The sequence below is a fragment of the Debaryomyces fabryi genome (assembly GCF_001447935.2).
Source record: "Debaryomyces fabryi strain CBS 789 chromosome Unknown contig00002, whole genome shotgun sequence".
Classification (NCBI taxonomy): Eukaryota; Fungi; Ascomycota; class Pichiomycetes; order Serinales; family Debaryomycetaceae; genus Debaryomyces; species Debaryomyces fabryi.
In genome coordinates this window covers 53,736-78,880 of record NW_015385428.1, presented here as the reverse complement: position 1 = coordinate 78,880, position 25,145 = coordinate 53,736, and the positions used below count along the sequence as shown (strand labels likewise).

At 37.2% G+C, this 25,145-nt stretch overlaps 13 protein-coding genes across 13 annotated transcripts; 9 read left to right on the top strand and 4 right to left on the bottom strand.

The window, feature by feature from the left end:
• Positions 1–424: 424 nt before the first annotated feature.
• Positions 425–2,299, top strand: AC631_00154 (multicopper oxidase; the record flags this gene model as incomplete). The annotated part of the gene is made up of 1 exon (XM_015608984.1): positions 425–2,299. The coding sequence occupies one exon, from the start codon at positions 425–427 to the stop codon at positions 2,297–2,299; it is 1,875 nt and encodes a 624-aa protein (XP_015470177.1).
• A 476-nt stretch (positions 2,300–2,775) lies between these two features.
• Positions 2,776–4,350, top strand: AC631_00153 (uncharacterized protein; the record flags this gene model as incomplete). Its single annotated transcript, XM_015608983.1, has 1 exon — positions 2,776–4,350. One exon carries the CDS (start codon positions 2,776–2,778, stop codon positions 4,348–4,350), a length of 1,575 nt encoding a protein of 524 aa, XP_015470176.1.
• A 200-nt stretch (positions 4,351–4,550) lies between these two features.
• On the bottom strand, positions 4,551–4,784 carry DPM2 (Dpm2p; the record flags this gene model as incomplete). Its single annotated transcript, XM_015608982.1, has 1 exon — positions 4,551–4,784. The coding sequence occupies one exon, from the start codon at positions 4,782–4,784 to the stop codon at positions 4,551–4,553; it is 234 nt and encodes a 77-aa protein (XP_015470175.1).
• A 295-nt stretch (positions 4,785–5,079) lies between these two features.
• On the top strand, positions 5,080–8,310 carry SRO77 (putative Rab GTPase-binding protein; the record flags this gene model as incomplete). The annotated part of the gene is made up of 1 exon (XM_015608981.1): positions 5,080–8,310. The coding sequence occupies one exon, from the start codon at positions 5,080–5,082 to the stop codon at positions 8,308–8,310; it is 3,231 nt and encodes a 1,076-aa protein (XP_015470174.1).
• A 1,125-nt stretch (positions 8,311–9,435) lies between these two features.
• GNP1 (amino acid transporter) lies at positions 9,436–11,154 on the top strand (the record flags this gene model as incomplete). The annotated part of the gene is made up of 1 exon (XM_015608980.1): positions 9,436–11,154. The coding sequence occupies one exon, from the start codon at positions 9,436–9,438 to the stop codon at positions 11,152–11,154; it is 1,719 nt and encodes a 572-aa protein (XP_015470173.1).
• A 241-nt stretch (positions 11,155–11,395) lies between these two features.
• On the top strand, positions 11,396–12,784 carry AC631_00149 (putative serine--tRNA ligase; the record flags this gene model as incomplete). The annotated part of the gene is made up of 1 exon (XM_015608979.1): positions 11,396–12,784. One exon carries the CDS (start codon positions 11,396–11,398, stop codon positions 12,782–12,784), a length of 1,389 nt encoding a protein of 462 aa, XP_015470172.1.
• Positions 12,785–12,837: 53 nt separating this feature from the next.
• Positions 12,838–14,379, bottom strand: AC631_00148 (uncharacterized protein; the record flags this gene model as incomplete). Its single annotated transcript, XM_015608978.1, has 1 exon — positions 12,838–14,379. One exon carries the CDS (start codon positions 14,377–14,379, stop codon positions 12,838–12,840), a length of 1,542 nt encoding a protein of 513 aa, XP_015470171.1.
• Positions 14,380–14,538: 159 nt separating this feature from the next.
• AC631_00147 (metalloendopeptidase) lies at positions 14,539–16,923 on the bottom strand (the record flags this gene model as incomplete). Its single annotated transcript, XM_015608977.1, has 1 exon — positions 14,539–16,923. One exon carries the CDS (start codon positions 16,921–16,923, stop codon positions 14,539–14,541), a length of 2,385 nt encoding a protein of 794 aa, XP_015470170.1.
• Positions 16,924–17,591: 668 nt separating this feature from the next.
• PKH3 (protein kinase) lies at positions 17,592–20,300 on the top strand (the record flags this gene model as incomplete). The annotated part of the gene is made up of 1 exon (XM_015608976.1): positions 17,592–20,300. One exon carries the CDS (start codon positions 17,592–17,594, stop codon positions 20,298–20,300), a length of 2,709 nt encoding a protein of 902 aa, XP_015470169.1.
• Positions 20,301–20,491: 191 nt separating this feature from the next.
• AC631_00145 (uncharacterized protein) lies at positions 20,492–21,004 on the bottom strand (the record flags this gene model as incomplete). Its single annotated transcript, XM_015608975.1, has 1 exon — positions 20,492–21,004. One exon carries the CDS (start codon positions 21,002–21,004, stop codon positions 20,492–20,494), a length of 513 nt encoding a protein of 170 aa, XP_015470168.1.
• A 168-nt stretch (positions 21,005–21,172) lies between these two features.
• On the top strand, positions 21,173–23,206 carry AC631_00144 (tetratricopeptide repeat protein; the record flags this gene model as incomplete). Its single annotated transcript, XM_015608974.1, has 1 exon — positions 21,173–23,206. One exon carries the CDS (start codon positions 21,173–21,175, stop codon positions 23,204–23,206), a length of 2,034 nt encoding a protein of 677 aa, XP_015470167.1.
• A 179-nt stretch (positions 23,207–23,385) lies between these two features.
• On the top strand, positions 23,386–23,988 carry AC631_00143 (uncharacterized protein; the record flags this gene model as incomplete). Its single annotated transcript, XM_015608973.1, has 1 exon — positions 23,386–23,988. The coding sequence occupies one exon, from the start codon at positions 23,386–23,388 to the stop codon at positions 23,986–23,988; it is 603 nt and encodes a 200-aa protein (XP_015470166.1).
• Positions 23,989–24,455: 467 nt separating this feature from the next.
• SOD2 (superoxide dismutase) lies at positions 24,456–25,142 on the top strand (the record flags this gene model as incomplete). Its single annotated transcript, XM_015608972.1, has 1 exon — positions 24,456–25,142. One exon carries the CDS (start codon positions 24,456–24,458, stop codon positions 25,140–25,142), a length of 687 nt encoding a protein of 228 aa, XP_015470165.1.
• Between the last annotated feature and the right edge of the window lie 3 nt (positions 25,143–25,145).

The window sequence follows — 25,145 nt, the reverse complement described above, 5'->3', positions numbered from 1 at the left end:
AAACAATAGAGACCTTTGAACGGCATACACAAATTTATCAGATTAATCAAAGTAGTAGAATGATAAGGCATATAGGCAGAAAAATTTTCATATTATTTGCATTTTGTACGTAGTGGTTCGTATACCAGCAAAGCATGTCAAAAATTCTGCATTGTTGTTATCAATTTAATCCAATTACAGGTAGCACTCGGGATTATTCAGGCATTTGCAGTAGAGAGCACAGAAGCGTATGCTAAATGAGCACTACGTTGAGTAGGCATTATTTGTTCAAACAAAATTTTCTAGCCCTTTTGATTATTATAAATTTGCTCGTTATCCAAATCAATGGTAATTGAGTGTTTTTTTTTTCTTCTTTAGCTGATTCTTTAATAATTTATTTGGGGTAATAAAAAGGTAAATTATACAAGAATAACTACTAAGCAAAATGAAATTGTGTGAATTATTGTTCATTTCATTTATTGTGAGTTTAGTAAATGCTAAGACTCATACTTGGTATTTCAAGACCGGATGGGTTGATGCTAACCCAGATGGTGTTCAGGAGCGTAAGGTGATTGGATTCAATGATACATGGCCGCTTCCAACTTTAAGGGTCAAAAAAGGTGATAGAATTAACTTGTACTTGATTAATGGATTTGATACTGCTAATACTTCTTTGCATTTCCATGGGATGTTCCAGAACGGATCTTCCCAAATGGATGGCCCTGAAATGGTTACCCAATGTCCTATTCCAGCTGGTGAAACTATGTTGTATAACTTTACTGTTAGTGACCAGGTGGGTACATTCTGGTATCACTCGCATACTAAGGGTCAATTAGGTGATGGTATGAGAGCTCCGTTTATTATTGAAGACGATGAGTATCCTTTTGACTTCGATGAAGAAGTTGTTTTGTCGCTTTCCGATTGGTACCATGACAGCTCTGATGATTTAATCAAAACTTTCTTGGACAGATATAATCCAACTGGTGCCGAACCAATTCCATCTAATCTTTTGTTCAATGAAACCAGAAACAATTCTTGGGTTGTTGAACCTAATAAGACTTATTTTGTCCGTATTGTTAATATTGGTGGTTTTGTCACTCAATATCTTTGGATGGAGGATCACGAATTTGAAGTTGTTGAAGTTGATGGTATCTATGTTGAAAAGAACAAGACTGATATGTTATATATTACTGTCGCGCAACGTTATGGTGTTTTGATTAAAACTAAGAACAGTACTGATAAGAACTATGCTATGATGTCGAAGTTTGATGATACTATGTTGGATGTTATTCCAGATGAGTTGCAATTGAACTCAACAAACTATATAATATATAATGAAGACAAAGCTAAGCCAGAGGAATACAAGGTTGACAGTATCGATGACTTCCTTGATGATTTTTACTTGACTCCATTGAACAAAGAAAAGTTATATGATGATGCCGATCAAACCATTACAGTTGATCTTACTATGGATAATTTGGGAGATGGTGTCAATTACGCATTTTTCAATAATATTACTTATGTTAAACCAAAACTTCCTCCTTTGATGACCGTGTTATCTTCCGGAGAATATGCTACCAATGAGTTAGTTTATGGTACCAATACTCATACTTATGTTTTACAGGATAACGACGTTATTGATATTGTTTTGAATAATGGTGATACCGGTAGACATCCTTTCCATTTGCATGGTCATGTTTTCCAATTGATTGCTAGAGGTAGTGCAGTCGATGATGATGATGATCCAGTTACTTACGCCGACGTAGAAGATGATGTCGAATTTCCAGAATATCCAATGATGAGAGATACTGTTTATGTTGAACCACAATCGTACATGGTTATCAGATTTAAAGCTGACAACCCGGGTGTTTGGTTCTTCCACTGTCATATTGAGTGGCATTTAATCCAAGGTTTAGCACTTGTTTTGGTCGAAGCACCATTACAAATTCAAGATGATCCTAGACAAGAATTACAAGAAGATGTCAAGAAGCATTGTGAAATGTTAGACATGCCTTACAAAGGTAACGCTGCTGGTAATTCTAAAGACTACTTAGACTTAACTGGCCAAAATGTCCAAGTTAAAGCATTACCTGCTGGTTTCACTGCTAGAGGTATTGTTGCCTTAGTATTCTCTTGTGTTGCAGGTTTCTTAGGTATTGCTATGATCGCTATCTATGGTATGGCTGATATTCCAGATGTCGAAGAGAGGGTTGCAAGAGACTTGGATATCGATGTCAATGAAGAAGAAAGTGATGATACTTCTACCGGAGCTGCTACTGCTGAAGAAAGAAGCTCTATTGTTGAAGAAAGAACTCATTAAGTTCTGATTTCAAAATTTAATTGCAGGTTCTATTATACAAGGCCTATTTCCAAAACACCTCCATCTTTTAGCTAAGAGTCACGAAGAAAATGTGTGTGTATATAATGAATTAACTTTTACGCTATAAGATTACGTGTTTGATATGATTATTGGGAATAGCCTTGTGGAATAGACTAAAACAACTGTTATAAAATCCCCAATTTAACAAATCTTTTCACTTACTCCAAATTAATTATAATTGAATGGCTCGACTCTAATTTTTTATTTAATTTTTTTAATTAATAATTGATAATTTACTCCTTATCAAATCTTCGGTATATATGTGTTTAATATATCTTTTACCCGTGTATCTATGATTCAGTATATGATAAAAATGTATGTTGGCCAAGTGACACAAAAAAATAGTGTCAGTATGAGAAATTTCAATCGAGTACAATTTCAATGTACCGTTTAGTAGTGGTACTTACAGCTCATAGATGTTTGAGGCAGTATACATAGCAGACTCTACGAATTCGTTGGTGTTTGAGTACTTGATTAATTTATCTTGTCCAAAGTTCAATTCATTAAAAAACCTTGTCAAATTAGATGAATATGATCAATCAAAACTGAGGTTAGTTGAAATCAATTCGGAGTATTTCGTTGCATTTGAAAAGACGTCTAACCTCGTAATATATTTACTATGCTCCTCTAAAACTAATCCGAACCCTATAATGCCATTTGTGTTTATTAATCGCTTGGTTGAAGTTATGGAAGATTATTTTGGAAAACCATTAGCTGTCACGAAGATAGATGCAAATATTGATACGTTGACGTTACTCATAAATGAGATGATAGATGACGGAATACCTAATGTTACAGATTTCAATCGGTTGAGAGATTTGATTCCTCTTAGTAATTTGTTTACTAAATTGTTGAGTACTAGCAATGAGTTGGCAAGTGCGGTGTCAAACAAGTCATTATCTTCGATAACACATAACACTAGAAAAGCTGAAATTCTCTCTTCAAACATGCAGCAAGCTTCTGTTCCTTGGAGGAGGGATAATGTTAAGTATACTAACAACGAAATGTATGTTGATGTTGTGGAAACCATAAATGTAATCTTAAAACCATTGCCTAAACATATTGGCAAGGAATCTAATTTGTTAGCATCATCAAAAGGATTTGATTCAGCATTTTACTCAACGTCATTAAAGACGTCATCAAAATTGATACCGATTGTCGGCTCGATTGATGGACAGATAAATTTTATTTCTCATTTGACAGGAGTTCCTTATTTACAAATGATATTAAATAAAGGTGGGTTAAAAATGGATTTGCCATCTTTTCACGAATGTATAGAATTGGATAAATGGACCAATGATCCAGGTAATTTATCATTTATTCCACCTGATGGAAGTTCTACTTTAATGAGTTATCAAATTGATTTGAACTCAATAAATAAAAGAGATCAAAAGGATATGCTTGGAGTTATTGACATAGACTATCAACATGGATTGGGCTCTAACCAAAACGAATTTGAGATTAGATTATTCATTAACAACAATAAATCTGTACCCAAAATTGAAAATTTGTGCATAGAAATACATTGCGATAATGTAAATGAAGATAAGGCCACATCTTCTGATGATTCAAGTGGAAATGGCAATATAAATGTTAGTAACATTAGAGCTAGCAGAATAACGCATGGTGATTTTTCCTTTAAGGGAAAAGGTAAAGGAGAATGGAATATACGCAATATAGCTACCGGCACACAGCCAATGCTTCACGGATCTATAGTGTCAGATGGATCTTATGAGTCCCTGGAGTTATCAAGTGCCCTCAAAGAACACGATAAGTCTAACTTGAGCGACAAGGAATCAACACCACTTGCAGCAGAAGCTATTAAGCCAATTTACTTAAAGTTATCATATGCTCACAAGGGGTGTGTTCCGAGTGGATTGAAGGTTGACTCGTTGAAAATAGTTAGTGCCAAAGGTTTGGGAGACACAGTCAAACCTTATAAGGGTGTTAAGTACATTGCTAAGACCGGTAATTTTATAATACGCTCGTAATTACAGACTAAATATAAATATTTAAACGTAACATTTTATATTAATTATTTGGCTTACTGTAATAATGCCCTATTTAATTCATCACGATCTGGGTCACTCCTCCTCCCTAGATTTAGTTAATATTTTGCTCCGAGTCTAGTAAATTGTTTAGCCAGATTCTTCTCTTAACTAAAATACAAACGAAAACTAGAACACTGCATTTATTCGGTTTTCTTACTTTTTTTCTGTTTTTCCTTCTCGGCATTCTTAATCAACACCTTTCCAATGAAAGTAGCCACTCCTAATCCTGATAATAATAATAACAAAAATGGCAACTTAATAGCATAATCCCTAGGCAAGAAGAATGAATGCAATGCATTGGAATCATCAACAAAAGGCAAAACAAAGACCCATGCAGTGTAGTAAGTAAATACAGCGGTAGCTACAGCGAGCATCATAAGTCCAACTAATTTATCACAGGACTAATAAAATGTTAGTTTATAGTTCTTTTCAATTGATTCATCATTCGTTCCTCTATTTAATACATACCATTGTCTAGATCTAAGATATTAATTATTGAATATTAAAGAAACCTATTGATTGAAACTAATTCCAGTTACGTGTTTAAGTGAATTCTATAATAATCACGTGATAAAGCACAAATATCAAAACACATACTTAGCCTCTGATCTTGACTACTGTATTATTTTCAACAGCTAATAAGTCTTGTATTATTGATCAGTTACAGCAATGTTTTCGAAGTTAAAACTGAAAAAAGCACCACTATCACTTAGTTCGGTATCAAATATAATCAAAACTTCAGGAATATCAAATCTTTCCCCGGAATCGCTAAACGCTAAGACATTAAGCGTATCCATTAACGAACAGTTTGGCCTTCCCAAAAATTCCATTACAGCTATTGCTTACGATCCAATTCAATCATTGTTGGCTGTTGCTACCACTAGTAATGACGTAAGGGTATATGGACAAAAATCTGTCGAAGTTGTGTTTGAGTTCAATACGTCAAGTCCAATGACTGAACTTAGGTTTATCAAGGGTATCTATTTGGTAGGAATTCTGCCGGGAGGGAGCGGTATCACTGTATTATCCTTACATTCCAAGAATATCTTAGGTACATTTCTGCCGCCAGGAACAATTACAGCCATTGATCTGGATCCATCACTCGATTTTTTGATCGTCGGGTTGTCAAATGGGTCTGTAGTATTCTACGATGTGGATAGATTGGCACTTACACCATTTCGGATTGATAATTTGCAAAAAAAAATAATGCCTAAACAAAAAATGTCTCTGGTACTAGGAATAGAGTGGCACCCAAGAGATATAGGTACAATATTAATAACATATTCGCACTCTGCAATCATATATTCTTTGACAACAGGAGAAATTAAGAGTTCGTTAATTTATCAAATATCTAGAGAAGCCAAGGGATTTGCCCACTCTTTAAATATTACTAATGGAGGTAAAAAGAAAATGTTCGGATCATCGAAAGAGGTTATAGTTCCACTTCTTGAAGCTCATTTTCACCCGAATGGATTACATGTAGTCACTGTTCACAAGGACAACACATTGTCATTTTGGGACGGTAATGATGGTACATTGTTGGAAGCCAGAAACCTTTTTGAGACTAATTTACAAAAGCCAGGTGAGCCAATCGAGACACCATTGAATTTTGCTCCATTTGAAAATGTCAGATGGGTATGTTCCCAAGATCCAGAATTGACACAATTAATCATATGCGGTGGTGATTCAAACCAGGGGAATTTGATTCATATTTTAGACTTCGGTTATACCTTAAAATATTCGTTAACATCACACGAGAAACAAGGTCAATTTTATGCTCAGCCAAGCTCGGGCCAAAGAATCATTCCCATTACACTCAACAATAACACTGATAGTGAACCCGAGTATATTTCTAAGATATTGCCAGTTCCAATTGATAGTCTGCCCTACTTCGGTGGTAACCATAACCCTTCTTATTTGATGATGTTAAGTAACATTGGATCTCTTTATATCTCAGAATATTCGAGTTCTGGAGAACCACCCTCTGACATGAGTGGGTTGATTTTACCATTGTCCTTGTCATTAGTCCAACCTCCTGTCATATGTGCAAGTATAATTACGGTGAAAAGAATTGACTGGTATAGTATTTTGAGTACCAAAGCTTCATCTGGTGGTGGGGCTAGTAATTTGCTGTTGCTTAAGGGAGGAGCTCCTGTCACCCATAAAAATGCTCCAAGGCCCACTGGTTATGATGATGGCTCACGTAATATTTTAATAACCGGTCACGAAGGTGGAATAGTGAGGTTAAAGGATATATCCAGGGGAGAATATCAAGAGGATAACTTGTTACAAGTCAGTTTAAGAGATACAATGTATGATAATGGTGAACCAAATTGTATGAGTATTGTTGATGTATCGCTCGGGTTACAGAATAAAGAGATGTTAGTGGGTATGGGAAATGGTGATGTTGTGATTTGTAAATTTGGTAAAATCAATATTTCTCATACTAAAGGGAGTAGTAGTGGCATTGATTATCGTAATTGTCCGGTTCAACATAGTAATTCTGATGCTAAAATCCACAATATCAAAGATCGTGTGGTCGGTATGTTCGCTAGTTCTAGTACTTTCTTGCCCGTATCTTTACTCAAGTTAGACAATCCAGACCAGATATCATGCTTGAAGATGAGTAACGTTGGGTTTGCAGCAATCGGGTATAAATCTGGTAGAATGGTAGTCTGTGATATCTCTAGAGGTCCTGCAATTATTTACAACATCGAGTCGATTAAGAAGCACTTAATCACAACAGAAGGTAATTGTTACATAACTACTATGGAGTTTGCCATAATGGAATACGGACAAGATGGGTACTCATCTGTAATTTTATTATGTGGTACCAACGGCGGAGGAAATTTAATGGTTTTCAAGGTCATTCCTCAAGGAAACGGTGGGTTTGAAGTAGTTTTCATGAATAAGACCACCAATCTTAATTACAGAGTTCTTGGAGGTGAAGATGCCGGAAATTCCAAACTTGACAAACTTATTCCTATCAATTCCAGTAGTGGTGGTAGTGCTGTGGCTAGCATGGAGATGTTCCAAAAGCTTAGTCATGGCATAGTTATTCCAGGTATGGTTATCACAACATCCAATCGAGATATCAGAGTATTGCAATTGCCTAAAACAAAGTTATCACACAAGGTTATTGACGAATCCTGTCTTGCATGTGGTGTTATTAGGGTTAGAGATAAAGGAATTGTTTTGGCGTCTCTTGTTAAACTGGGATTCATTAAGTTTTCTTCAATTCCATCATTGAATGATATCGCCGATGTCAAATTACCAAAGGAGGTCTATAACAAGCTTAAAAATACTTTGAATTCTGAAATATCTTCACAATCTGACATTTTAGTTACAGGTGAAATGTTTGTCAGATTAGGACCTACAGAGGGAATAAATCTCTCTGCGTATATTTCCGAGTCTAAAGAGAAGAAACTGAAGGAACCCCACGCTACAGACTTGTTATTTAATGAAAATGCCATTATACCCCCCAGACCCGCAGCTGGCGCCATACAATGGGCTAAGGGTCAAACAAGGTATATTAGTAGTTCGGACTTAATCGGGTTGATTGCAGGGCCCAATAGACGAGCCACCAAAAATATTGAGAGTGAATTAGCCCACAATATTAGCCCCGAAGCGAACCCGAATGCTGGATACGGGTTTCAGGGGTACCTGAGTGATAAACCAGAAAAAGACTACAAAGACCCTGTTCGTAAGGCAACAGGCCCAGGCTACGGATATGGTATGGGTGGCGGTGGACTTATGAGAAACTTGCAATCGGGTGTCGAATCAATGGAAGAAACCGTCAATGGGTATGCCAACAACATGAGTGAATCCATGAACGAATCTCTTGCAAGTCTGAAAAAGGCTGTATTCAATGCAGCACTTAAAAACAAACTTGGGTTCTAAGGTAATGTTTTCCCCTCGATCCCAATTTCTTTCTCCATTTCTGCTTGAATGGCGCTGTATATAATTAGCTATCTATTGTTTCTCCTCTATTGCTTTTTAATACTATGTCTGCAAAACACCAAACATGTAACTGTACACATTCTATTTATTGGCTGCTTCTTAGTTTCTCTTAATACATTCCCACTGTTCATGTGCAAAAAACTCAGAAATTTGGTTGCAATAATCTCGCAAGCCCTGATAACTTTATAAATGTCCATTGATTTGACAGTTTCTCTTTATCGCTATCATCTCAGTTGAGCTATTCCGCCATATATACGACGTCGGCATATCATCTGGCCACTTTTCAATTCTCCGTGGCTTGTTATGGGTGTATCGATCCATTTCCTTCATGTAATTACGTCAGACCTACATATTAACTATCCGAATCTTGCTCTTTCTTTTGTCTCGTCGGGGTCACGTAGCGATCTTCGTGCTATCAACAAAAAAATGCCTTTTATGCATCTAGGCGAGCAATTGCCTTATATGATTGGAGAACTTTTTTTTCCATTGGAACATTATCAAAAAAGCATCACCAACTTTAGAACATTAAGTTGCTAAAAAGTACTACTTTTCAATCTAACTTTTTTAGATTTCTAAGAATTAGATTCCAGACCCTGTAGTTTAATGGGTGAAATTTTATCTGTGATATTACATACAACAAGGCCTATTTTACGGATAATTTCTGTCCAATTCTTCTCTGATTATATGCGGCGTTGATGCATGTCAAAGTAAAAGAAATTTTTGCGCGACCGTTAGAAAAAATTTTGCCGTGAAAGATGAGTAAGAAATTTGTGCAGCCTATCTATGAATGAATCTACCATTCATAACGAGAGTTTGCAATTCTTTTGTGGTAAGCCTACTTTCGGAAAGCGGAGCACGATTATATATATATATTACTCAGATACCTATAATTAAGATCTGAAGTAAATATTTTATTGTTTTGATTAACTGTTCTGCAGCATAACATTTATTCTTCTATCTCGTTGAAAAATTATCGACATTTCATCGACAAGATCGAATTTTTTTTTTTTGATAATATCAGAAATATAAGAAGTTAGTTGTGCAGTAATAACCAACAGTTATAAGATGTCCGCTAAAGATTTAGAAATGAAACCAATAGTCTCTGAATTGAGAGGAGATTTCTCTGGGTCAGTTTCGGATTCCGAAACTCCTGCTAATAATAATGATATGGGTAAATGGGACCGTTTTAAAGATTCGTTTAGAAGACAAGAGGTCGCACACGGTGATGAAGGTAAGAAATTACAAAAAGGGATTAGTACTAGACATTTGACCCTCATGGCCCTTGTAACAGGTGTTGGTACTGGGTTGCTTGTGGGTTCAGGTAAGGTATTGCATGTTTCGGGTCCTTTGTTTTTGATAGTTGGTTACGCTATAGTTGGGTCATTCTTGTACCCTACTTTGCAAGCAGCTGGTGAGTTAGCTGTGAATTACAGTGATCTTTCTGGAGGGTACAATAACTACCCTCGTAAATTTATCGATGAGTCTGTTGCGTTTGCGGTTACCTGGAACTACTGTATTCAATGGTTATCAGTCATTGCAGTGGAATTAGTCACTGCAGCCATGACTATTCAATTCTGGGACCAGGACAAAAAGTACAACCCTGATATCTGGGTGACAATTTTCTTTGTGGTCATTTTGCTCATCAACTTTGTTGGATCCAAGGGATATGGTGAAGGTGAGTTCGTCTTTGGAAGTATCAAGTTATGTATGATTTGCGGTTTTATTCTCATGACTATAATTGTGAATTGTGGTGGTGGACCTGTTCCATATATCGGTGGTAAATACTGGCGTGATCCTGGGTACTATACCAATTTTAAAGGGTTGTGTAATGTTTTCGTTACTGGTGCCTTTTCATTGGGTCAATCTGAGTTCGTTGCATTATCTGCTGCTGAACAGCCTAACCCTAGAAAGGCTATTCCTGCTGCTTGTAAGTTAATTTTCTGGAGAATCGTGGTGTTATTCTTAGGCTCCTTAACTATGGTTGGGCTTATGGTTCCATATACTTCCGATCAATTGATGGGTTCTGGTGGTAATGCTACCCATGCTTCTCCTTATGTACTTGCTGCAGAATTGCATAAGGTTAGGGTTGCTCCAGACATCATCAATGCTGTCATCTTGTTGTCCGTCACTTCTGTTGCGTCATCTGCTTTATATTCTTCTTCGAGAACTTTACAATCATTAGCTGAACAAGGTTTTGCACCAAGTTACTTCAACTACATTGACAAATCTGGTAGACCATTAAGAGCATTAATCGTCTGTTCTATTGTTGGTTTATTCTCATTCATTGCTGCTTATGACCAAGAAGAACAAGTTTTCACCTGGTTGTTGTCTATCTCAGGTTTATCACAAATCTTTACATGGAATGTTATTGTTGTTTCCCATGTTAGATTTAGACAGGCCTTGAAGTATAATGGCATTTCACTTGATTCGTTAGGTTATGTTGCATCTACTGGTGTATGGGGATCGATTTACGCTATCGTATGGCATTGGTTGATTTTATTCGCCCAATTCTATATTTCCTTATTCCCTGTTGGATCTAGTAAACCAGATGCCCAGAATTTCTTTGAGAATTATCTTGGTGCTTGTGTATTAATTGTTTTCTACATTTGTCATAAGCTCTGGACTAGAAATTGGAAATTTTACTTCAAGACCAGTGAAATCGACATTAACGCGGATAGAGTTATATTTGACGAAGAAGTATTAAACTTAGAAAAGCAAGAACATCAAGAAAAATTGAAGAGAAGTCCTTTCCATGTGAAAGCCGTAGATTTCCTTTTTAAATAGAGGTTAAAATCATTGCATTTAAATGGTCGTAAGATTATTATAAAGATAAAACACATTACATAGTTCTTTGTATATTGTATATTATTAACGGTTTGAAATGAACATTAACAGATAACTGAAATGTAGACTAAAATTGAATTTTTAATCTTCAATTTTCTACTCTTGCAATGTCGTTAGCTTAATCTCGCAGTAGAAGAAAAATTCAACTTATTCGAGTTTGATCTTATTCATTATATACTAAATGTTATGTCATAAAGCCTTGCATGTATCTTTCCGTAGATACTCTAGCTCATTCAAAAACTCAACTGTTTTAAGGAAACCAAATTTTGATTTGAAGAATATTATTATTAATAGCGAAAAATATAAAGATGCAATAATTCGAAGAAATACTCCAGAATTGATCCAGAGTCTTGAATATGTGGTAACTCGCAGACCAATTGAAATCGAGTTAACTAACAAAATCAATACTAAAAAGCATGAAAGATCAAAGCTAAGTGAAGTTATGAAAGAACTAAAAAGTAATGCACCAATAGAGATAAAGGAAAAATTAGCTAAAGCTAAAAGTGAGTTGAAATTATTGGAGACTGAACGTGATGAATTGTCTCAAACTATACATGAGCATGCCGAGTCCCTTCCTAATTTACTTGATGCTACAGTACCTAAGAACACATTAGAAGGTGATATAGTAAAGTTCATAAATTGTGCATCGGAAGAAGATGCAGAAAGATCCAAACCGAAGTCTAAACTTGATCATAAGAGTATTGGAGAAAAGTTAAATATTATGAATTTCAATACTGCAGCAAGAGTTTCTGGATCATCTTGGTATTATCTTACTGGAGATGGTGCTTTGTTGGAGCAAGCATTGATTCAGTATGGTTTTTCAAAAGCTCGTGTAAATGGATATACTATGGTTACCCCTCCATCAATTGTAAAGAATGAAATCGTTAATGCATGTGGTTTCAAGCCTAATGATCAGAATGGAGAGCAGCAGGTGTATCAATTAACTAATGACAATTTGTCTTTAATAGGTACCGCCGAAATTCCATTAGGTGCTTATCATTCATCTTCGACTTTTCCTTCAACACAGAATTATCCTATAAAGTACGTAGGTGTATCTAGATCCTTTAGAGCGGAAGCTGGTGCTCGTGGGTCGGATACTAAAGGGTTATACAGGGTCCACGAATTTACAAAAGTCGAATTATTCCATTTTACAACGCCAGACAAGGCTTCGCAAGAACTAGAAGATATCAAGAATTTTCAAATTAGCATAATTGAGGATTTAGGTTTGAGTGCAAAAATGATAAATATGCCAAGTTCAGATTTAGGGGCTCCTGCTCTAAAGAAATTTGATTGTGAAGCATGGATGCCTGGAAGAAAAGGATGGGGTGAATTAACAAGTTGTTCAAATTGCGGGGATTATCAGTCAAGGAGATTAGGTATTAAATATGAAGATAGTAAGGATGAAAATAAATTAAAATACATTCATACGTTGAATGGAACTTGCGTCGCCGTACCCAGATTAATTGTTGCTATAATAGAACAATTTTATGACCCAGCTACTGAATCCATCTTAATTCCAGAAGTTTTAAGACAATACATGGATGGCAAAGAGAGAATTTATCAAAATTAGAAGTTAGCTAATCATTGTATACTATGTAAATAATCTTGTGTATAGATCGAATTTTAAAATTCTTCTTCCGAATTATTCAGAGATTCACTATATTCATTCATTTTGTCGAATATTTGATGTGAATTGTGTAATTTATTTGTAGGCGTACTCATTATCCTTTTATATGACTTCAAATTATTTGAATGATTATGTTCTTGAATCTCATTCATCTTTGAGTTGTGTAATTGACGAATCTTCTGAAGCTGACGTATTTTTTCAGGCTGTTTGATATCTGATGATGTGGCAATCTTGCTGTGTATGTTTCTTGTATTTTCCGCTAGTTCCTTAAATTCACCTTGAAGTACTTTAAGATCATTAAATTTATGCTCGTAATTTTTGCATAACAAGTCATACTTGTGTTCAAGGTTAGCTATGTTCTTTTCTAAATCTTTCACTGTTCCCAATTTTTCAGTTTTTGAAGTCCAATCATTGATTAACGTAGACTGATGTTCCACGAGTTTAGTCAACTTGGAAATATGTATATCTTTCGACTCCAAGGCTTTCTTGACATCCACCATCGAACTTTGAAGATTAGACAATTCATTACTTTGAACTGCACCAGTTGATAGTTGTAGCAAAATATCATTATTTTGAGTCTGTGTCTCTTGATGCAAATCATCTAGACGATGAATTAATTCATTCATGACTTTCTTTGATTCATTATGCGTATATAATTCCTTAGATATATTATCAAGCTTCTCAGTAGACGTATTCTGGAACAGCTCCATAGCATTGTTAGTCTCTTTTTCTCTATTTAAAATATTGAGTATATCTCCCAATAACTTCTGAGAGTCGCTATCCAATGAAACTGATTTAAGTTCTGCAACAATTGGATCTACTATCTGTCTAACAAGGTCACTTTCCGGGACTCTTTGTTGAATCTGCAATACTTCACCAAGAAGCTTCTCATGTCTTTGCTCATTGGTCAATTGTGATTCTTGGACAGATTTGCTCAATGCTCTGAAATCATTATTTGCTGGAATTTCTCCTAAACATTCGGTCACCACTTCCTTAACTTTATCTAATATGACATGCTGAGATGAAGTCATGTTCTTACTCGTTTCTTCACTAACAATCTCATTTATATTGTCAGTTAAAGTTTTTGAATTATCCGATGTTCTGATCATTTTTAACTCTTCATTGAATAGATCTAATCTATGTATTATGTTTGTAATATCATTTTTAGTAGCATTTCCTTCTGTGATAACTTCGTTCGAGTAATTTGTTATGTTTTCTAGCAATTTATTCAAGTACTGGTTATTGTTTTTCAGTCTATCACATAATTGCCCCAAGTCGATACCTGTTTGTGTGGTCTGTACTTCCAAATTGTGTAATTGCTGATGAATCTGCAGATGTGAACTGTGAATATTATTGAAGTGGTTGTCTATATTGTCGCCTTGCAAGAAATTTAATTTGCCAACGTAAGAGTTTGGTCCTTTATTTGGTGATATTGGTTTCAACGCTTTTTTCGATGTATTGGGCGAATAATCTCCTCCTACATCATATTTGTCATTGACTCCAGTACCAGGATTTTCTTTGTCGTTTGCATTAGACATAATTCAGAATATGTTACCTTTTCTTCTGCCGAAAAATCCTAAGATAACAAATTTGTAAATTGATTTCGAAATGTAAACAAACAGATTTTACAATAGGCTCGCATTTATGAATTGACAATTTTAATATATGTACAGAATAAATAAATAAATTATACAAATCTAAACCTTTTGGCCTATTATCTCCATGGCTTTTGAATCACCTTTGCTTAACCTCTCATCACCTAAAGCGTCAGCCAAGCATACCCATGGGTCTCTCGTGCCTCCCCATTTAAGAATACTATCTCTATATTTCTGACCTGCTTCACGACTCCATGGATCATCCTTGAAAAGGCCATGCCAAATCTTCTCTGCAATAGCTCTATCTAATAAATATGAATAGTATACAGCACCGTAAGAAAACAAATGAGGGAATTTTCCGTGCCATGTAGACCATTTGTCCGCAAATACCTTCAATTGACTTTCCAAATGATGATAAATGGCAGTTGAGTCAAAATCCTTAATACCACGATTTATGATGTCTTCGTTATGCAAAACTTGATCCAACATGGCCATTTTAGATTGCATGAACGTTTCGCTTTCTTCTAGCAACACCTTGTGTGATTGATGCTTAGCCAAAGTTTCCTCTGACAACGGTTCCTTCGTACGATAATGCTTTGCAATCTTGCATAGTACACGAGGGTCTTTACTAAATGATTCCATGAGTACTGATGGTAACTCAACAAAGTCTGTCACACATCTAGTTCCTGACAAGTTATGCAAATCGGTCTTACCAATCATAGAATGCATTGCGTGTCCCATTTCATGAAAGATAGTATCAACTTGGTCCAAAGATAATAATGTTGGTTTGCGGCTATCAATTCCGGTAAATCTTCCAATGCCAGTTCCTTGAGGTTTCAGAAAATTACATACTAAGGAAATCACTGGTAATTGGTATTGCTCATTCTCGTCTAACTGAACCATTTGTTTCATTTCATTCTTAGATTCGCTACCAATATCAGTATTCAACTTTCTCAGGCATACTATAGTAAAATGTGAGGGCAAAACTTTGGGGGACCAAAAATCTAAATACAAATAACCAAGCTTTTTATTCGAAGTCACATCAAAAACGTTCAATTTCCGGACTTGATTTGAATCCCAAGTTTCCCCTTTTAATGTCGCTTCTGGAACCAAAATGACATTGTAAATGCTATGGAATAATTTACATAATCCAGAAACGATAGTTCCAACAGAAAAGTATTCAGATATATCCTCCAAGGGTTCTTCGTCCTTCAAGTTTTGCGATTGAAATTGAGCTAATAAGAATTCACGATCCCATGGCTTAACATCCTCCAATATCTCATCATTGGACATGGCAGTATTGCCTCCGCTTTTAAAGGAATGCAATTTTTTAACTTCTTCACAGACTCCATCTTCTTTACTTACTAAACCTTGTTGTAAATTTCTGAGTAAAGTTAGCACATTTTCTGGGCTTTTAGCCATCTTATGCTCTAACTGGTAATGTGCAAATGACTTATAACCTAACATTTTGGCTAGCAACGCACGATATTTTACAAATGCATTTAATGTATCGATTTGCTCTTTAGGAGAATTGTGCAATGATATCCATACCTTTCTTCTGACTGACTCAACCTCGCACTTCGAAAGAATAGTGTAAGGAATATGCCCCGCTAAGGGTATATATATGCTGCTTGAGTCTTTATTTTGGCTAGCAGGCGAGCTCGATTGGTAACCATAAATTTCGCTCTTGAGAACCGTATCACTTATACGATCAAATTCGGACCTTGAGATATTACACCAATAGCTTTCTAAGTTGTGAATATCATTGTTAAAATGCGATCCCAAAAGAGAAATCTCCTGGGTGATTGCAACAAAGTTATTTCTCGTGTTGGGATCCATATGGATACCAGACCGTTCGAAATCTTGCTTTAAATACTCTCCTACTTCGATTTCCTCTTTAGTCAACTTTCCAGTTATAGCAGGGTCCGCTAACAAGTCCCTCAAGTTTTCGTATAGCTCCACATTGGTGTTCAACTGGTTCATGTATTCAAACATAATTTCGTGGGTCTTCTGTGCCGCATCTATCCATTTCTGGCTCGGATGTGATACCCTAATAAATTCGGCTACATCAATAACACGACATAAAACATCACTCAACTGGTCAAGCTTCTTTATGTACCGCAAGCGTCCTTCCTCGCTGATCTTCACTTCTGCCATCATACTCGAAACCAACATTTTTGCCCTCTCAAGAGACTCTTCCGAAAAATCAACTAGTCCCTGTGGCGAATCCAAGGCACTGTTCCTAAAGAGCCCAACCCCGTTTCCTCCGAATAGCGAATTGATCGCTCCATCCGGAGACCCGCTTTTCGTGAAATTATCAAAGTATGTCTGATCATCAAACACTCGTCTCAAGTGCTCGTTCGAATCTGCAAGCGAACGAGTGGAAAACCACCCTTTCTTGGTTTGGCTCGCATTATATAACCCTCTTTTTACCACCCGTTGTACCAACAGCCCACCTTGTAGTAATCGCTGACCTGTTACTTTCATTCTGTCTTATACACTATCTGAAAAACTGCTTCAAAGTTGCCGTTAGTCGTCTTCTGAAGTCTGAAAAACTACTTAATCATATGGGACTGCACATAGCGTGATGATTCAATAACTTCTATGATTCGAATCAACCTCTCTGTACCCTTACAATAATCGCAATACCAAGCCAAAAGACTCTAAGTGAGATATCTCATCTTTCAAATACATTAGATGCTGTTTAGAGCCTTACCTTTTGAATCTGGTAAAGTTTGGCCATGCCAGCACCTATTATTTGAAATCAGAAAATTACGTCGTATCTACAAGCAAAACCAGCTAGTAAGTTCATTTAAGTTGACTCTTTCTCTGTTATGTCTCGGATATCTTTTATTTCTTACCTTAGTAAAGATAAACCTCTCCATCGTGTTCTATTTGATGGCAGGGCTATGGAATAGCCGTAGTATTGTATATGATTCTAAAGTGACACAAACCCATTTATGGAATGTCAACACACGCGAGCCACTCCTAGGCAAAGCGGTATACAGTAAAGAGAAGTAACATTTTGGCAGACAGTTTTGCTATTTCGAAGTATATTTTGAATCAGTGGAATTCAGCAGTATCATTTTGCTTAAAAGCAGTCATTAATTTCTTTTAACTCGTTCAGTATTGATCTTAATATTTCAAAACTGGCTATGTCGGGACCAACAGATAGCCACCCTCCAAATGGCAATGGACCCGTACTCAAGAAGAAATCAGTTAAAGATTATCAATTTGGAACCCGAATTGGAGAAGGATCATACTCGACTGTGTTTTCAGCTGTTGACATTCATAGCAACAAAACCTTCGCTATTAAGGTACTTTCGAAAAAGCACATCGTCAAGGAAGATAAGATCAAGTATGTGAATATCGAAAAAACTACGCTACACAGATTGGGACAGCAGCACCCGGGGATTGTTCAGTTGTACTATACCTTTCAGGATGAGAGTAGTCTTTTTTTTGTGTTGGATTTCGCCGAGTACGGAGAGCTACTCTCCATCATCCGAAAGTTTGGATCGTTGTCAGAATCGGTCCTGAAGTACTACATGAGTCAAATATTGGATGCAGTGAGCTTTATTCACCTGAAGGGAGTCATTCATAGAGATTTGAAGCCAGAAAATATCTTGGTGGGCCATGATTTCAATTTAAAGATTACTGATTTCGGGGCTGCAAAGCTTCTTGGTAACACTTCTGACACTTCTGATGAATCCGGTGAAAAAATCGATTATAAGGGCATAAATCAAGAGTCTAGTAACGGACACCACGATCATGATCGCAGAGGTTCGTTTGTGGGAACTGCGGAATACGTATCTCCCGAATTGTTAAAGCATAATTTGTGTGGGTTTGAATCTGATGTATGGGCTCTCGGCTGTATATTGTATCAATTTTTTCATGGCAATCCGCCATTTAAGGGTTCTACTGAATATTTGACTTTTGAGAAGATAATCAACGTTGAATACAGTTATCGTAACGCAATCCCACCGGATATCGCAAGTATTATTGACCAATTGTTAGTAGCTGAGCCTCTGCAGAGGCTTACAATCCCCCAAATTATGGCAAGTAAGTGGTTCCGTGACGTTCATTGGGCTGACCAGACTTACATTTGGGGACGCAAGGTTCCAAGAATTGAGCCTTACAGCATGGATAATGGAACAAGCAGCTCATTACCCACACCATCGGCTTCGCCTTATATCCCTGCTGTGAAGACAGGATCGAATAGAAATATGAACAAATCTTCTTCGTACCATCAGCTACATTCTCAAATTCAACAACTAGATTTGAATTTAATTCCATCCATGGGCACGAAGTCTTATCAGCCTGCAACCAAATTAAAGAAGAATTTTATGCAACCACCAACTAATACATCATCGGAAGTTCCATTAACTCCACCATTAATAAACAATTATAAATCATCGGCTCAATTCAATCAACGGCCAATTCAGAAGCAACGTCAAAATAGTGCACCAATGGTTCCACAAGTGAACAATAGCGCCAATAATATGATGAGACCAAATATGTCAAATGCTCCTAAGACTCCAGAAACAGAGCATGGATTTCCTAAGCCCAACCCATCTCCGGATTCGAATAAAGGACAACGTGCAAATTTGCGTTCTAACACTGCATTTGCAAGTATACCTAATTCGCTGCAGGCTAGAAATTTTCATAATAGACAATACTCAACAGGTTCCGCCCAATTTTATAATAAACCAGTCCTGCAACCAGGACCTTCAGCACAACCAGTACAACAAGCACAACAAGTGCAACAAGCGCAACAAGTGCAACAAGCGCAACAAGTGCAACAAGTGCAACAATTCCCACAAGCGCAAAACCAGCAACAACAAATAAGTTCTCAAGTGAATCAACCATCGTATGCAGCTGCTGCTGCTGCAAACGTATCTCAGAAACCCAATGCGCCAACGGGACCTCATATGAACAGGAATTCTCCTGTAGAAAGGGCTAACTTCCAACGTCCATCACCTCCTGTTTCAAGACCAAAGTCTCCCCAACAAGACTCCACAAGATTTGTAAGAAAGACAAGTGGTACAAGAGCCAATCAATCAGCAATGAATGGAAACGAACCATCTGTTCAACAAAAGTCTAGTCCGAAGCCTGATGATAAGAGTATTTTGTTCAGGGAAATACATGGCCTTCTCGAACCTACTGAGAAGATTTTGAAGATGGACATCATCATGCGACTGACTTTGAGTAATAAGGAGGTTAAAAGAGATACTTCACAACTGCTAGATGATTCCATGATTGATGATTTGATCACAAGATTTAATAGCACGTTACAGAACACGTCAATACCTGTCGTTACGGTAATTACAAATCAAGCTCGAGTATTTTTTATTGATGGCTCACTCAATGTCATGATGGTTGATTTGAAAGCGAATCAAGGTGGAGATTATCTGATGTATGACTACGAATTCGAAGGAATTAGTGTCGAGGATGAGGATGGTAGTATTGAAGAAGGACAAGAGATATACGGATATCTAATCTTGGAGTTAATAAGAGAAAAAGGTGATTTGATATTTCTTAAGAGAGTAAGTGATATGAATTCGCCTTTAATCAAGAATTCTGTAAAAGTTATCGATAAGGATGGACATGAAATCAAACTTGGGAAAAACTACGGGTGGATTGAATGCCTTCTTATGGCTAAGGAAATGGTGGATTGTAATAAGACATCCAGTAATGGCAAAACAAAGAAAGCCACAAAACAAGCACCTAAAGGACCAAGCAAAAAGCAAAAGCAAAAAGTGCCTAGCTCGGGTAGTACAAGATCAGAGACTTCTTCTAGTGCACCTAAAAATGCTAACACACTTAGTAAATTTGCTTATGCTGCTGCTGCGGCCGCTCACAAGTAATCCATATTATACATTTTTTCGCTACATTCAACATGTGTATTATTAGTTCTAACTCAGTTTTTTTCCTTTGCATGACATATATTAAAAATATACCAGATATAGCAACTACATGTTTTATGATTTACACTAATGTTTATCAAGTGTAACTATTTACATACATACATACATATATAATGCTATTTGAAATATATTCAAGCTAAATTTTTTAATTTCTTAAACTCCTCTATCCAATCTTGAAAGTAACATTTATCATTAAGCACATCTACCGTCTGCTCCCGTATAATATCTTCTACTACTCTTTCATTATTCACCCAGTTCTCAATTGAATCACATTGTGAATATTGTCCTTGCAACTGCTGATTGTACTTCTTTACCGCATATGGATCAACCCTAAGGTCAAATGATTCAGGGTTTTGCTTGCTGCTTTGCACCACCGTATTACCTTTAGTTGTCTCTTGTCTCAAATGGGCAGAATAATCGTTACAATACTGAATTATCGATGCTCTAGCCTCCCATTGAGGAACTATCTTTGATTTAAAATAATTGTCACACTCTTTGCTGGATTTCACCTCGTTCAAATGCTGTCTGATAGTGTCATCTGTGGCTATTCTTGAGAGGCGAAGAAAAGCCCGTATACGAGATGACGAGAGGCAATTTTCTGGTGTAAGCAATGATTTGGGAGTTACTGACTCTGTGTATGCCATTGTTACCTTACAAATCCTTGATAAATCTATCCAGTATTATGTTGTTCTTGCTCCTTCTATTTCGTATTTCGTGAGATTGATTTTAGATCGCACTGAGGGCGACAAAAGTTGATTTCAAAGGTATGCTAGCAATAGCCACTTTTTCTTGATTATAGAGAATAAAAGATAATGCAACCTATATATTCTCCATCAAATGAGTCAGCATTTAACTATGCCTTTGCTCTAGCCATAAGACAGCATTTGGTTAGCATTGAATCTGAGTTAAATGGAAGAATTCCAGAAGGCGATCAAACGACAGATGCTAGTATCAAAGCCCAAGATACCGTATATTATATTCAGCATGTAAAACAGGTTATATTCAAAAAGGTATTGATGCACTATAGAGAAGAAGATATTAAGGTCAATAGAACTAATGGAAGCTTCGCTAATTCTTTGGCGTATAATTTTGAAGATTTGCTTTTGGGACCCAAGGTGAGTTCATTTGACATACCTAGCAAGTTGAAAACCAGAGAAATCATTGAAAAAATAGAGCGTGATACAAGCAAGGACAAGGTGCCTTTCTGGCTTGTTGCAGAGCGTGAATCTGAATTAGGGTCCAAGTTTGCGGTGCTATTGAGAAACACCTTGAAAATTCAAAAGAAGACATTGTGGAATGAGGAATCCTCCTTAGAGAATTTTGACATAATCTCAGTGTATGCGGCTGAATACCTTAGGGGTTTAGTATCAAACTTGTCAGATGTGTTGCAAATGCCGCAAAGTTCGATTATGAAGCTTGATGCTGTGGTTGATGAATTAAGAGATGGTGCTTCGTACCCAACATTGCCATTGCAAGAACTTTACGAAGGCTTCAAATCAATGGTGATATCCTACATTGAATTGACCTCTTCTGATAAAGTAGATAAAGAGACAAATATTAACTTGATTAATACTCTCAGAGAACTAGGTAACAACCTAATGTCTAGTCTGTCATATGCTCAGGCTATACAAATATATACAAATGCTCTTAACTTATGCTCACTATCTACAGCAAATAACATTGCACAGCTATTAACCAACAGAGCCATAGCATATATTGGTCTCAATTGTTTTCCTGAAGCTATAACTGATTTAAACGAGGCAGTCAACTATGATAGAACATTCACTAGTGCATGGGTTCAATTGGGTTATTGTCATCTATATATGGGTACAAGTTTGGTTGCTTTGAAATGTTACTTAACATCGTTGAAGGCGGCAATAGGTGAGATCTTACCAGAGAACTTCCCGATTGATGAGAACAAAGATTTCGTAGTTGAATATCAAGAAAATAAGCTTGCAACCATTTTGCCTCAATTTGTGGAAAGATTAATTCAAGCAGTTATTCTTACAGAAAAACGTGCTTATCAGCAAAGAGAGCCAACTCTCGAAATCAAGGCTGCTGTTAGCAACGTTCGCTCCATTCTCGCCAAATTAAGAGCTTCGGCATCAAATGAGGATATGCAATATTTCGCATACTCAGCAAGCGCTGAAGACTCTGCATTTAGACCTACAGCTGAAAGACTCAATCGTACAAGGCCTAGCATTCTCAATCAAGATGTTGCCCAAAATATGCTTGCCAATAGTGGTGTTGAAGCGTCCGCCATAACGCTCCCAGCCACCCCAATCACCTCTTTCGAAAGAGTCACTAGAAACCGTGATGCTACAAACGGACAGGCCGGTGCAACTGCTTCAAGACAACAAGGTCCACGTAATGCTGCATCCGGTATGCGCGGATTTCTTAACGATTTTGGTGATATGTTTGAAGGAACCGGTCTGATTTCTATTGATATTCCAACCAACAATACCCCGGGCCCTGAGAATAGGTCCAGTGACGATAATAACGTCAGCCGTAATCCAAATGTATCTTCCAGCACAGGCACAGGCAGTACTACTAATGCAAGCGAGCCTCGTAATCCACCTATAAATGGCAGAAATGTTGTGCGTGATGTTTTACGTGGAATAATGCCTGAGAACATGGCCGGTAGCATTGGCAACATTCTTTCTCAATCGTTTAACAGTCAAAATGGCGAAGGCCACATTGTTTTTGGGACACAAGACTTGAACTCTGGCCAAGCTTCAAGATCTGAGAATGCTGCCCCGGCTGAGAATAACACTCAACAAAGAGGCAATTCTGCTCCTCGTTCTGATGAAGATACAGATATGCCAGAGTTCTCAAATCTTGATTAGATAGAAAGCACATAGGTAATCCATACATTTTAATGGTAGATGTAATTGTAGAATAGGTGTGTTACACGTGATCGATCCTCTGAGGCAGATTTTTGTATTGCCCGGTGTTGATAAGACCAAGCTAATACAGAGATCTTTGGCACGAAAAACAAACATTATAAAGAAGTATAGACAGAATAATGGCAGGATTAGAGCAATCTTTGTTTCAGCTTAAGTTTACGGCCAAACAACTCAACAGGCAGGCATCAAAAGCGGCCAAGGAGGAATTGCAAGAGAAGGCCAAAACCAAGAAGGCGATGATGCAAGGTAATAATGATATTGCGCTGTTGTATGCACAAAATGCTATAAGAAAATCTAATGAAAGAGTGAACTTGTTAAGGTTAGCATCGAGAATAGATGCGGTTGCTTCGAGAGTTCAAACGGCTGTGACCATGAGATCGGTTACAGGCAACATGACCCTGGTGATCAAGGGCATGGATAAAGCCCTCCAGACCATGAATCTCGAGCGAATTTCTATGGTTATGGACAAGTTTGAAAACCAATTTGAAGATTTGGATGCATCGACTAACTACTACGAAGGTGCCACCAACAACGTCAATGCGTTGACCACCCCACAGGAAGAGGTGGACGAACTCATGAACCAAATCGCGGACGAGGCGGGCATCGAAATGAAACAAGGACTCAATGAAACCAACGTCGAAGTATCGGCTCCTCCCACCACCAACATGACCGAAGAAAAAGAAGACCGTTTGGCTGAAAGATTGAGAGCTTTGCGGAACTGATCTCTACATATAAGTAGTATTCCTTTTGGTTCTTACCTGGCCCTGCCTGGCCCTAACCTGGCCCTTCCAAGTCCGTTTGTCCCGGCGACTTTCGGTCCCCATGCTTGGACAATTCATCAACTACAATCTCAACCTTTCCATACGTTTATCTACAGACTATGCATTTTCTATTAACTATAATTGCAATTTTTTCCTTAGAATATCACCCCACGCCGTATATCTTCCTCTTACAGGACCATTATTGTTGTAACCGTTAACATACGAGTCTCTATAGGTCCGAATCCACTCTAATGGCTTCCTACTATTAATAATCGGGTCGTGTAAATGCGACTGTTAGCGCAACCAATTAAATATGCATTCCTTAAATCGCAATCTTAAATAGTATATAAAGGGAAGACATTTTTCTCCGATCAACAATAATTGATTTATCGAATTAATCTTAAGATAATAGTAATATCAGAATAATAATGCTTTCATCTACCTTAAGAAATACCGTTTCCCGTGGATTTTCAAAAACTGCTGCTAAGAGCACAATTGGATCAGTTAGAACCAAGGTTTCCTTACCAGATTTAGACTGGGATTTTGGTGCATTAGAGCCACACATTTCGGGACAAATTAACGAATTACATTACACTAAGCATCACCAAACTTACGTTAATGGATATAACACTGCAATTGAGCAACATGCCGAAGCTAAGTCTAAGGGTGAAGTCAAGAAGACCATTGAATTACAAAAGAACATCAACTTCCACGGTGGTGGATACACAAACCATTGTTTGTTCTGGAAGAATTTAGCTCCAGAAAAGCAAGGTGGTGGTGAACCACCATCGTCAGATTCCGAATTGGCCCAAAGAATTGCTGCTCAATACGGTTCTATCGAAAACTTGCAATCGGTTACCAACGCTAAATTGGCCGGTATTCAAGGTTCTGGATGGGCATTCCTTGTTAAAAACAAGGAAAACGGTGGTGCTTTAGATGTGGTTACTACTTACAACCAAGACACTGTTACTGGACCATTGGTTCCATTACTTGCAATTGATGCTTGGGAACACGCCTACTACTTACAATACCAAAACGTTAAGGCTGATTACTTCAAGGCTATCTGGAATGTTATTAACTGGAAGGAAGCTGAGAAGAGATACTTAGTTAACTAAACA